Genomic DNA, 12,995 nt, shown 5'->3' on the forward strand with positions numbered 1-12,995 from the left:
TTCTCAACTGAAGGAAACACTTCACGGCATTCGCTTCAGAACTACTACAAATTCGTCGGGCAATAGACCGCGCCGCTCGAACTGTGAACAGAACTGGCACTGCTAAGAGTGTCCTACGATTTCCACATCGCTGGCAGCGGCTTTTGCACAATGATGGTGACTACTTTGAAGGTCAATAAAACTATGAAAGACGTATCTTTTTTGTACTAACTGTAAATAAATAGTAGTCACTACTAAAGTTCCAACCCCGCGTATTAAAGTTTCATGAGAGGGCAAAGCTTCTGTCCACATATCAGCATGGTTTAGAAAACGTCTGCCGATGAAACTCAGCTTGCCCTCTTCTCACACGAGATCCTACGAACTATGTACGAAGGGCAACAGGCGGATTCCGTATTCCTAGATTTCTGTAAAGCATCTGACATAGTACACCGGAATAGGTTCAGAGATATATGAGTGGCTCGAAGACTTCTCGAGTAACAGAAGCCAGTACACTGTCCTCGGCGGCGAGTGTTCATCAGAGACAAGAGTGTCGTCGGAAGTGCGCCAAGGAAGCGTGATGGCCGGCCAGAGTGGCCGGGCGGTTCTAGGCGCTACAGCCTGGAACCGCGCGACCGCTACGGTCGCAGGTTCGAATCCTGCCTCGGGCACGGATGTGTGTGATGTCCTTAGGTTAGTTAGGTTTAAGTAGTTCTAAGTTCTAGGGGACTGATGACCTCAGATGTCAAGTCCCATAGTGCTCAGAGCCATTTGAAGCATTTTTGAAGTGTGGTGCGACTGCTGTTGCTCTCCACGTGGGACAGGGTGGGCGGCAGTCTGCGGACGTCTGCTGATGATGCTCTGGTGTAGCCGCTGAGCCATTATAAGAGGATAAAAGATTTCTAGTTGGTGTGATAAATAGCAGCTAGCTCGAAATGTAGCAAAATGCAAGTTAATGCAGATGAGTAGCAAAAACAAACTTGTAACGTTCGAGTGCGGCATTAGCAGTGTTCTGCTTGACACGGTCAAGTCGATTAAGTATCTGGGAGTAATATCGCCAAACAGTACGAAACATAATGAGCGTTTAAGGTTTGTAGTTGGAAGGCGGATGGCAGAGTTCGGTTCATTGGGAGGATTTTAGGAAAGAGTGGTTCCCCTGTAAGCGAGACTGCATGTAGGACAGTGTGATCAATTGTTGAGTACTGTCAGAATGTTTGGGATCCACACCAGGTCGGAGTAAAGAAAGGCGCCGCAACAGTTCAGAGGCGGGCTGCTAGATTTGTTAGCAGCAGATTCGAACAAGACACAAGTGCTACGGAGATGCTTTGAGAACTCAAATGGGTACCAATGAAGAGAGGCAACATTCTTTTCGCGAATCACTACTGAGAAAATTTAGAGAACCGGTATTTGAGACTGACTGCGTGTAAGGACCGTGAAGATAAGATGAGAGAGAGTAGTGCTCGTTCAGAAACATAAAAGGAGGCTTCTTTTTCTCGTTGCTTTTCCGTGTAGAACAGAAAAGGAAGTGACTAGTAGTGACACAGGGCACGCACAGCGAAGAGCGACGCGGGCGCTTGCGGAGTACGCATGTATACGCAGATATAGAAGAGGCAGCAGTTCGGAAGAGGTGAGTGAGATGGCGTTACAGACTGGTTCTTATGTTACACAGACAGACATAGAGAAAAACACTCTGAAATTTGAAAAGAGAATTAAATTTCAAGGAGAAGAAATAAAAGACGTAAGATCTGCCGATGGAACTGTAACACTTTAAAGATCAGTTAAATGGATTGGATAGTCAACTTGCAAGAAATTATTGAATGAACGTCAACAAAACTAAAACAACGGTCATGTAAGTAGTAAAATTACGTGAGATGATATTGAGGGAATTACGAAACGAGACACTATCTCTTGTGAGCTTAACTACTGTTCTCAACTAGGCGTTAAAAACGCATCACTAATTGCTTCTTATACCAAATAAGAAATATTTGAGAACAACAAACACAATGCATCTGTACTTGTGCTTTGTATGACTTGTCTCCACAGAACTTCATTGTAGGTATCTGATTTTTTACTTCCATTATAGTCCTGAATTAATCTCGATTTGTGTATACTGCAATTGTAACTGCTGACTTGTGATTTTCTTATAAATTAATTTGTTCCGGTTTCTCACCAGATACATTGATTTGTTTACTTCTAATTAATAAATTTTACATTTGGTCATAAAACAAAACTTCACACATGACACAAGATAACTTCAGCTTGAATTGACTTATAATATATGTTTGCACTAAAGATGTCGTATTAATTTTATACGCTTCAGAAATTGGTAGTTAATGTTTGTAAAAAACTGATCTATAATTTACATTTTTGTAGGTTAGTGACGCGCAGTTCAGATAAACAGAACAAAAACTAAATTGGGTTTTGTGGTATCACAGTTTTATATTACAACCAGAAAATTAAAATTATGTGTTAATAATCATACACTCGAGCGCCATAACGCAGCTAATATTTAAAAAAGGATTCAGTATTGATAAGACTCAAGGCTACGTACCGAAAGCAACGAAAGGAATTTGTCAATATAGTGTTGCGGTAATTGATAAAGGATCTTTAGCCAACGCAACGAAACCCCGCACCCATAGTACCACCACAAACAGTTTACGGAATTCCAAGACTTTGCTGCAGTAAGCAGATGCGAGTTGCAGGGTTGCACCACGGGACGGGCCTGGGCAACACAGGGACCGGAAACTGGAGCTGCGGCGGCGGCCCAGTGCAGCCGCGCGGCTGGGGGCCTCGCACTGCCGCTAGCAGTCCGCAGTGGGCTGCCGGAAACCACCCGTACTTGGCAGTAATCGTGTGAGGAAAGACCGAGCTGGGTTCTTTCTGAAGCCGTGCTGATTTGTGAACACGGCTTTTCCGTCTCTAGGAAATTTACTGTACTCGAACTCAAAACACGTTCTAGGATTTGCAACAAACAAATGTTAAGGATGTTTGGCTGTAATTTTGCGGATCCGATCTTTTAGCCTTATTATATGCAGGAGTAACCTGCGCTCGGAACTTTACGCTGGTCGTGAGATTCGCAATAAATGCAAACTAAGTAAGGGACCAACGACGTAGGGTAATCTTTGTAAAACCGAATTTGAATTCCATCTGGTCCTGGCGTTTTGTTTGCTTTCCAGCTCCTTCAGTTGTTTTTCTACGACATCGACGTTTATTACTTTGTCGTCCGTACGGGACTCTCTGCGATAGTCGAATGACAGGTACGTCTGTAAGATTCTCGCGAACGTACGATTTCTTAAACGTGGAATTTAAAACTCGGGCCTTCCTTTTGCTATCGTCTGCTGCCAAACCAGACTGGTGAAGAGTTGACTGGATAGAAGCCTTAGCGCCGATTAGCGATTTTACACGGGACCAGAATTTTTTGGGGTACCCCGCCGAATCTGTAGTCGAATTACGGCGGTGGTTGCTGCCTTGTGCCTCACCCGTCGATCTTTCCACAGACGCAAGAATCTCTACTAACATTTGCCCCTCGTCACTTGCACGTCGTCTTTCGAACCGAGAATCCGACAGTCTTTGCCTACTCCGCAGTTTCCGTATTTCGTTATTAAACCACGGTGGGGTCCTTCCGTCGTCAATCCACTTACTAGGCATATACTTGTCCAGATCGGAACAGGAAGGGAAAGGACTAGTTGTGGCACAGGGTATCCTCCGCCACACACCGTTCGGTGGCTCGGGGAGACGTAGATGTAGACGTAGATTTAGCACGCAGCACTGCGCACAGCAAAGCCTCGAGCGTCGGGAACCGGCGGCGCAGCTTACGGCGTCCCGTTGCAGCAACTACAGCAGCGCGCGGCCGGCGGACCTGTTCGAAGCGCTGGCGCCGGGCGAGCCGCAGCTGCAGGAGCGCATGGCCTTCTGGACCTCCACCGCCGGCTACCCCGTCATCAACGTCACCAAGGACGGCAGCCGGCTGCAGCTGAAGCAGGTACCTCCCCTCCCCACTCCTCTACGGCCGCTACGCCGTCCTACCCCTCCACCACAGCCTCCAGAAATCACGACACTCCCTCTAGATCCGTCTTAAGGACAGACGTGGGGAAAAATGTATTCTTGTACTTAAATGTGTATATCTCCAAAAATACACTGAAGAGCCGAAGAAACTGCTACACCTGCTTATACCGTGTAGGGCCCACGAGGGCACGCACAAGTACCGTAGCATTACGTGGCATGGACTCGACTAATGCCTGGAGTAGTGCTAGAGGGAACTGACGCCACTAATCCTGCGAGGATCTCTTGTGAACACCACGTTGCAAGGCATCCCAGATATGCTCATTGATGTTCGTGTCTTGGGTGTTTCGTGGCCAGCGGATGTGTTTAAATTCCTGGAGGCACTCTGTAGCATTTTCTGGACGTGTGGGGTGCCGCATTGTCCTGCTGAAATGTCATAATTTACAATAGACACGAATGGATGCAGGTGATCAGACAGGATACTTACGTATGTGTCACCTGTTCAGAGTCGTATCTAGACGTGTCAGGGGTCCCGTATTACTCCAACTGCACACGCCCCATACCATTGCAGAGCCTCCACCAGCTTCAACATTCCCCTGCTGACATGCAGTGTTCACGGATTCGTAAGGTTGTCTCCATACCGTGCGCTCGATACAATTTGAAACGAGACTCGTCCGACCAGGCAACATGTTTCCATCATCGAAATTCTAATGTCGCTATCGACGGGCCCTGGCGAGGCGTAAAGCTTTGTGTCGTGCAGTCATCAAGGGTACACGAGTGGGCCTTTGGCTCCGCAAACCCGTATCGATGAATTTTCGTCGAATGGTTCGCACGTTCACACTTGTTCATATTGGTTCAAATGGCTCTGAGCACTATGGGACTTAACTGCTGTGGTCATCAGTCCCCTAGAACTTAGAACTACTTAAACCTAACTAACCTAAGGACATGACACACATCCATGCCCGAGGCAGGATTCGAACCTGCGACCGTAGCGGTCGCGCGGTTCCAGGCTGAAGCGCCTGGAACCGCTTGGCCACTCCGGCCGGCACACTTGTTCGTACTCCAGCATTAAAATCAGAAATGCAATCCTTCTGCAAATTGCTGAAATCACCTCAAACTATTCTCTTCAGTCGTAGTTGGTCCTGTTCTTCTGGGATCTTTTTCCGGCCACAGCGACGTCGGAGATTTGATGTTTTACCGGAATCTTGATATTCACGGTACACTCGTGAAATGGTCGTACGGGAAAATTCCCACTTCATCGGTACCTCAGAGATACTGTGTCCCATCACTCGTGCGCTGACTATAATGCCACGTTCAAACTCACTTAAATCTTGACAACCTGACATTGTAGCAGCAGTAACCAATCTGACAACTGCGCCAAACGCTTTTTGTTTTGTATAGGCGTTGCCGACCGCAGCGCCGTATTGTATCTGTTTACATATCTCTCTATTTGAATACGCATGCCGACAGCAGTTTCTTTGGCGCTTCAGTGTATTACAGCCGAACTACTAAAACTTGAGACTGTTATGAACAACATAATGGTTGATATTTTGTGAAATTTTTGTTTGAAATTGCGCATCAACATACATTTTATAAGGATATGAATTTTTATTTATTGTTTCTATAATGTACCTTTTCTCGTAAACTAATCCAGCAATAAAACTGAAATTTCACAGTTTAAAGCTGCATAAGAGGCTAATAAAACTGTGGAACAGATTTTTTTTTAAGGTCATAGTTGCTTTGAAATTAACTTTTCAGTTTTGTTTGGCTCGGGACTGTTTTATTTTTCTCAAATTTTAAGGGGGGCAGGACGTCAAACGGGCCGACTTGGAGCAGGAGAGGCACCACAGGACATTTTAATTTCCACTGTCTATACTTTTACAAATAAATTCATAAAACTTTGACAGCATGACGAGGAAGGATTCAGGATTCACACTATTAGCAGTGACAGTTCAAGAACGTAACAAAATACATTTTTTACATGTGAAATTTCATCTTTTTTTCACTTAACTACTGGCTGCATTTGTTGCTGTAAGTACACTTTTCTTCCTAAGTAAGAGAGATTCTTCCATGAATTTTGTACAGCATACAAACCATAGTTACAGGTGTATGAAACTCTATAATTTATTTAATTTATGAAAAACTGAATGAACAGTTACATTTGAAATTTCATGTTTAGAAAAAACTCAATTTTTACCACAGTTTTTAATAGATTTGGAAAATTCTAGAGTTTCATTTACCTGTGAGTACTGTTCGTATGCTGTGTAAAATTCATCGAAGAATCTCTCTCACTTAGGAAGAAAAGTGTACCTATAGCAACAAATGCAGCCAGTAGTAAGTGAAAAAAAGATGAAATTTCAGATCTAAAAAAAAGTATTTTGCTAAGTTTTTTAACTACCACTGCTAAGAGTGTGAGTCCTCAATCCTTCCTGGTCATGCTGACAAAGTTTTATGAATTTATTTGTAAAAGTATAGACAGTAGAAATTAAAATGTCTTACAGTGGCTCTCTTGCTCGAAGTCGGCCCGTTTGACGTCCTACCCCCCTTAAAGCAGAACTTTTCTCACGAAAAAGATAACGGAAAAGCACTGCACAGGATTATTCAGTAAGTAATTATTAAGAACTATCCCCAATTTCAGGATGTTACCTTTTATGGTTCCTGATGAAAGGTACATTACAGCTCAAAAAGTCAGTTTATGCCAATTCGCATTTAAAGCTTTTTGACATTATTTCTGTACCTCTCTTCGTCGTCTTCCTGGTCTAATCTCTCCCCCTGCCTCCTTTCGCTTGGCATGTTTCCCATTTTTTCTTCTGCTGCCTGAGCTTTGTCCAGTCGCGCTCCATCGATGCTTCAGTGTGAATGCACCTGGATGGAAGTCTAGTCTCTACAGGCACTTAATCCTATCTACATTTCCACTAGACATATATAACATGTAACTATCCTCACAACAACTGAGGACACAAATACTGTTTTTGGACAACGCATCCTATGTTTTCGCATGTACACATTTTTTGAGCAGTTCAGGACTGGATAGGTACTTGAAAATTGGTTTTATAACATCTAAAACAGCATGTGTCAAACCATGTTTGTGGGTGAATCGCTTTCCACTGGCTTCTGCCAGAAGATATTTACACGACGATGTGTCACAAAGGGGATGTTGAGGATTATCATCCGTGGAAAGCTTGTGCAAGAATATTGTCCACACGGCTTGCTGCATTGTTTTCACACTATGTAGGTTATCACTGATAGTTTTCCATAATATATCTGTAAAGTGTGGATTGCCTTGTCTGTCAGTCTGTTAACACCTCCCAGTGGCCTTCCATCTTCTAAAAACCACGTTTGTAAAGAAAGGAACAAACAGACATAATCTTTCTGACAGCCTTTTAGACTCACCTGCAGTTCGTTGAAGGAAAAATTAATGAAAAAAAAATTCTAGCATAGAGGAGGTGAGGTGTGGATGACGGCTCAGAAAGAGGTGGCGGGGGGCAGCGTAGCAGGCACACACACCCATACAAACTTTTTTAAAATATATTTCTAACCAGAATTCGCTTATGAAACTTTGCGATGAATTCTTAAAGAATCAACGTAATAAATTACGAAATGAAAAAAAAAAACAAATTTTTCGCAATTTTGCCCTACGTCTACCCTTGATCAGCTGACATTCCAGTCAAAGCAGCGACTCATCAAGATCAGTCCCTCCAAAACTTAACCAACAATTATGCGATGAACTGTTTGCAGTTTGCGTATCCATGACTGTTACCTTAGTGATTACGACCGCCCTTCCCAATTAAGAAGCACACTAAAATGTTTTGGACCAACTCTTGTTTGTAAACTAACATGGAAACGCCGTATGCTAACTGTCGAACAGAAACACCTCATCAAGCAGAAGCTTTTGACTGACAGAACGTAGGGACAGCGTCCCTTCGTCATCCCCCACGCCTACAATGCCTGCATGTGACCTATCCTCTCCTACGCAAATGTTGCCCCGATATCTGACAAGCCGTCATTCCATCAACCCCTGCAAATTCATCGAACAACACACTCTCGGCCTTGCTTCCTGAATCCACATGCCTTTCCCTGTAACAGTCCTTTACGAGGTCATATCTTTTCCCCACCTCCATGTTGACACTAAACACGTCTGTACATCCTACACTCCCCGTAGACTCGACTATAGTAACTTCATAGTTTCCCGCTTAGCTACAAATCCTGGGCGCATATAACAACACATTCCGCGCGCTCTACACTTATACGTTTTCCATATCCTCTCCCTGCACAGTTTTAGCAGACTCCCACCTCCTGGCAGTTAAACCCGCCCTGACATCTATCACTCTTATCAGATTTGACTAGCCCTTCCGCACTACTTTCTAATTGCAGAGCTTCCCTCCCTTTTCTTTCCTCCTCTTGACCTTATCCAGACACTCATCCTCTTTTCTATTTTCTTTTAGTCATCAGTCGTCTGACTGGTTTGATGCAGCCCACCACGAATTCTTCTCCTGCAAACCTCTCCATACCATATTAACATCTACAACCTGTGTCCTCAATTATTTGTTGTATAAATTCAAAACGTTGCCTTCTCCTACAGTTTTATTCCCTGTACAGGTCCCTCGAGAACCACGGAAATTATCCCCGATCCCTGATGTCTTTTTTAATAGATGTCCTACTATCCTGTCCTTTCTTCTTGACGGTGTTTTCCATATATTCCATTCCTCTCTGACCTTTCAGTCCACCTAATTTTCAACATTTTTCTGTTGTACCACATCTCAAACTCTTCGATTCTGCTCTGTCCCGCTTTTCCCGCGCTCCACAATTGGATGTTATACAATGTTGTGCACGAACTATACCTTATCAGAAATTTCTTCCTCAAATAAAGGACTCTGTTAGACAGCTGTGGACTTGAGCCTCTCTGCCTGTGCTAGACTGCCCGCATCTCGTGGTCGTGCGGTAGCGTTCTCGCTTCCCACGCCCGGGTTCCCGGGTACGATTCCCGGCGGGGTCAGGGATTTTCTCTGCCTCGTGATGGCTGGGTGTTGTGTGCTGTCCTTAGGTTAGTTAGGTTTAAGTAGTTCTAAGTTCTAGGGGACTAATGACCACAGCAGTTGAGTCCCATAGTGCTCAGAGCCATTTGAACCATTTTTTTGAACCTGTGCTAGACTACTTTTTACACCGACCTTGCTTCGTCCGTCGTGCATAATTTTGCTTCCAGTGTAGCAAAATTCCTTCACTTTGTGATCCTCAATTTTGATGTTTACTTGCTCGCTATTCTTGTTTCTTGTACATTCCGTTACCTTTGTCTCGTACCAGTGTACTATGAATGCATATTTGTACCAATTCCATCCAACAAGTCCTGTAATTCTTCTTCACACTGACTGAGGATAGCAATGTTATCAGTGAATGTTATCGTTGATATTCTTTCATCCTGTAATCTAATTCCATTGTAGAACGCTTCTTTTATTTCCGTCATTGGTTCTTCGATGTATAGATTGAACACTGGATCGCTGTCTTATGGACTTTTTACCTGAGCACTGCGTTGTTTGTCTTCCAGTCGTACCGTTCCCTCTCGGTTCTTGTACAGTTTGCGTAATACCTGTCTCTCCCTACAGCTCACAGCTCAGCGCTATTTTTTTTTCTGAATTTCGAACATCGTGCACCATTTCATATTGTCGAACGCTTTTTCTAGGTCGCCGATGCTGTGAGCGTGTCTCGAGTTTTCTTCGACCTTGCTTTCATTATTAAGCCCAACGGTCAGAACTGCCTCCCTGGTCCTTTTACATTTTCTAAAGCCACACCGATGGTCGTCTGTCAGAGCCTCAGTTTTCTTTTCCATTCTCCTCTCCATTATTCTCGTCAGCAACTTAGATGCACGAGCCTTTAAACCGACTGTGCGATAGTTTTCGCGCTTATCTGCACTTGCTGTCTCCAGAATTGTGCGAATTATATTTTTTCGACACTCTGATGGTACATCGCCAGTCTCACGGACTCTACACACCAACTTGAATAGACGTTTCGTTGCCACTTGCCTCAATGATTTTAGAAATTCCTGCGGAGTATTGTCTTTCTCCCTTGTACCCTGTCCTTCAGAGCCCTTCCCGTTACTCCTAAATGCAGATCCCGACTATAAAGTGGTAGTGAAGTATAATGCACTACAGTTGATCCTTACATATGAAACTCGCTTCACGTCCCCGTTTTTAAGGATGTCGTGACCTGTCCTGTGCACGCACATTGGATCCATATTTCTCCCGAACCGATGTAAAGCAGTGGCTATATGGCGCAATGCCGACAGAAGTCGTCCTCCACGGGTGCCAACATTGGCTATAGTTAACGGCCGATAGGGAGGTCGCTTCAGTTGTGTTGTGGGGATAGCACGAGCGATTCTGATGACGAGTTTTTGCGTTGGCTTCTGCTAGTGAAGAACATTATTCTTAGCAAAACACTTGGAGGAAAAGTTTTGGGTCCGCCAGCTTAATGAAGACAGAGACTTTTTCGAAACTTGGAACTGTTTGTGAAGTTACCTAAATAATTTCCAGGACTAGAACATTTTTGAAACTATAAGAAACGAGGCAACTAGCATAGTCGACAGGACCGATTGCGCACCTCTGGTACAGAGCCGAGTGGAGGGTCTGAATCAGAGGCTCAGACGGTTCTGCGACCGTGTAGGCTGCAGATTCCTCGACTTGCTCCAAAGGGTGGCTGGGTTTCGGGTTCCGCTGAATAGGTCAGGTGTCCACTATACGCAGCAGGCGGCTACACGGGTAGCAGGGGCTTTTTGGCGTGGACTGGGCGTTTTTTTTTTTTATTTGCAGGTGGAACACAGCAAGAACGTAGATACAGGCACCGTTGGTATAACAGTTGTAAATTGTCGTAGCTGTGTTGGGAAAGTACCAGAGCTCCAAGCGCTAATACAAAGCACTGATGCTCAAATCGTTATAGGCACTGAAACCTGGCTAAAGCCGGATATAAGCTCAGCCGAAATTTTTGCAAATAACCTAACGGTGTTCCGAAAGGACAGGCTAAACACGGTTGGCGGTGGCGTATTTGTTGCTGTTGGAAGTAGTTTATCTTGTCGCGAAATTGAAGTAGATGGTTCCTGCGAATTAGCATGAGACGAGGTCATTGTTAGAAACAGGAATAAAATAAAATTGGATCCTTTTACCGGCCTCCCAACTCAGATGATACTATTGCTCAAAGGTTCAAAGAAAACTTGTGTTTGATTTCAAACACGTACCCGACTCATACGATCATATTTCGTGGTGACTTTAATTTACCCTAGATATGTTAGCGAAAATACATGTTTAATTCCGAAGGTACGCATAAAACATCATCCGAAATTGTGCTAAATGCATTCTCTGAAAATTATTTCTAGCAGTTAGTTCATGAGCCCACGCGAGTAGTAAACGGTTGTGGAAACACACTTGACCTCTCAGCAACAAATAATCCTGAGTTAATAACGAGCATCAAAACGGATACAGGGATTGGTGAGCACAGGGTTGTAGTAGCGAGACTCAATATTGGAACCCCCAAATCCCCTAAAAATAAACGAAAAATATACCTATTCAAAAAAACAGATAAAATCTCACTTGACGTCTTCCTGAGAAACAATCTCCACCCCTTCCAAATTAATAATAAAAGTGTAGCCCAGATTTCACTTGAATTCAAAGAAATAGTATCGGCACAAATTGAGAGTTTTATACCAAATAAATTTACAAACGATGGAGCTGATCCTCCTTGGTACACAAAACGGGTCAGAACACTGTAGCAGAAACAACGAAACAAACATGCGAAATTTAAACAGACGCAAAATCCCCAAGATTGGCGATCTTCTACAGAGGCTCGAAATTTCGCGCGGACTTCAATGCGAGATGCTTATAACAGTTTCCACAACGAAACCTTGTATCGAAACCTGGCAGAAAATCGAAAGAGTTTCTGGTCGTATGTGATGTTAGCGGCAAGAAACAATCAATGCCTTCTCTGCGCGATAGTAAGGGAGATACTATCGAAGACAGTCCTGCCAAAGCAGAGTTACGAAACACAGCCTACCGAAATGCCTTCACAAAAGAAGACGAAGTAAATATCCCAGAATTCGAACCAAGAACAGCTGCCAACATGAGTAACGCAGAAGTAAATATCCTCGGAGTAGTGAAGCAACTTAAATCACTCAATAAAAGCAAGTCTTCTGGTTCAGGCTGTATACCAGTTAGGTTCGTTTCAGTGTATACTGATGCATTAGCCGCATACTTAACAATCATATACAATTGTTCGTTCGACGAAAGATACGTACCCAAAGACTGGAAAGTTTCACAGGTCACACCAATGTTGAAGAAAGGTAGTAGAAGTAATCCACTAAATTACAGGCCCGTATCATTAACGTCGATATGCAGCAGGATTTTGGAACACATGCTGTGTTCGAATATTACTAATTAAAACGAAGAAAATGGTCTATTGACACACAGTCAACATGGATTTAGAAAACATCGTTCTTGTGAAACACAAATAGCTCTTCACTCGCATGAAGTGTTGAGTGCTATTGACAAGGGATTTCAGATTGATTTTTGGATTTGCGGAAGGCTTTTGACACTGTACCACACAAGCGGCTTGTAGTAAAATTGCGTGGTTAAGGAATATTGTCTCAGTTATGTGACTGGATTTTGATTTCCCGTTAGCGAATTGGTAGTAATTGACGGGAAGTCTTCGAGTAAAACAGAAGTGATTTCCGGCGTTCCCCAAGGTAGTGTTATAGGCCCTTTGCTGTTGCTTATCTATGTAAACCATACGGGAGACAATACGAGCAGCCGTCTCAGGTTGTTTGCAAATGACGCTATCGTTTATCGGCAAATACAGTCATAAGGAGATCAAAACAAATTACAAAACGATTTAGAAAAGATATGTGAATGGTGCGAAAATTGACAGTTGATCCTAAATAACGAAAAGTGTGAGGTCATCCACACGAGTGCTAAAAGGAATCCATTAAACTTTGGTTACACGATAAATCAGTCAAATCTGAAGGCGGTAAATTCAACTAA

The 12,995-nt window shown here is 43.6% G+C and overlaps 1 protein-coding gene across 1 annotated transcript in view; it reads left to right on the plus strand.

The window, feature by feature from the left end:
- The window catches only part of LOC126101542 (aminopeptidase N-like), a 145,947-nt gene that overhangs the window by 81,129 nt on the left and 51,823 nt on the right, over positions 1–12,995 (plus strand). Inside the window, exon 8 of the mRNA XM_049912181.1 lies at positions 3,808–3,958. Within this exon, the coding sequence (XP_049768138.1) occupies positions 3,808–3,958 (151 nt within the window). The remainder of the gene's footprint in view (positions 1–3,807; positions 3,959–12,995) is intronic.

The sequence above is a fragment of the Schistocerca cancellata genome, chromosome 9 (genome assembly GCF_023864275.1).
Source record: "Schistocerca cancellata isolate TAMUIC-IGC-003103 chromosome 9, iqSchCanc2.1, whole genome shotgun sequence".
Taxonomy (NCBI): domain Eukaryota; kingdom Metazoa; phylum Arthropoda; class Insecta; order Orthoptera; family Acrididae; genus Schistocerca; species Schistocerca cancellata.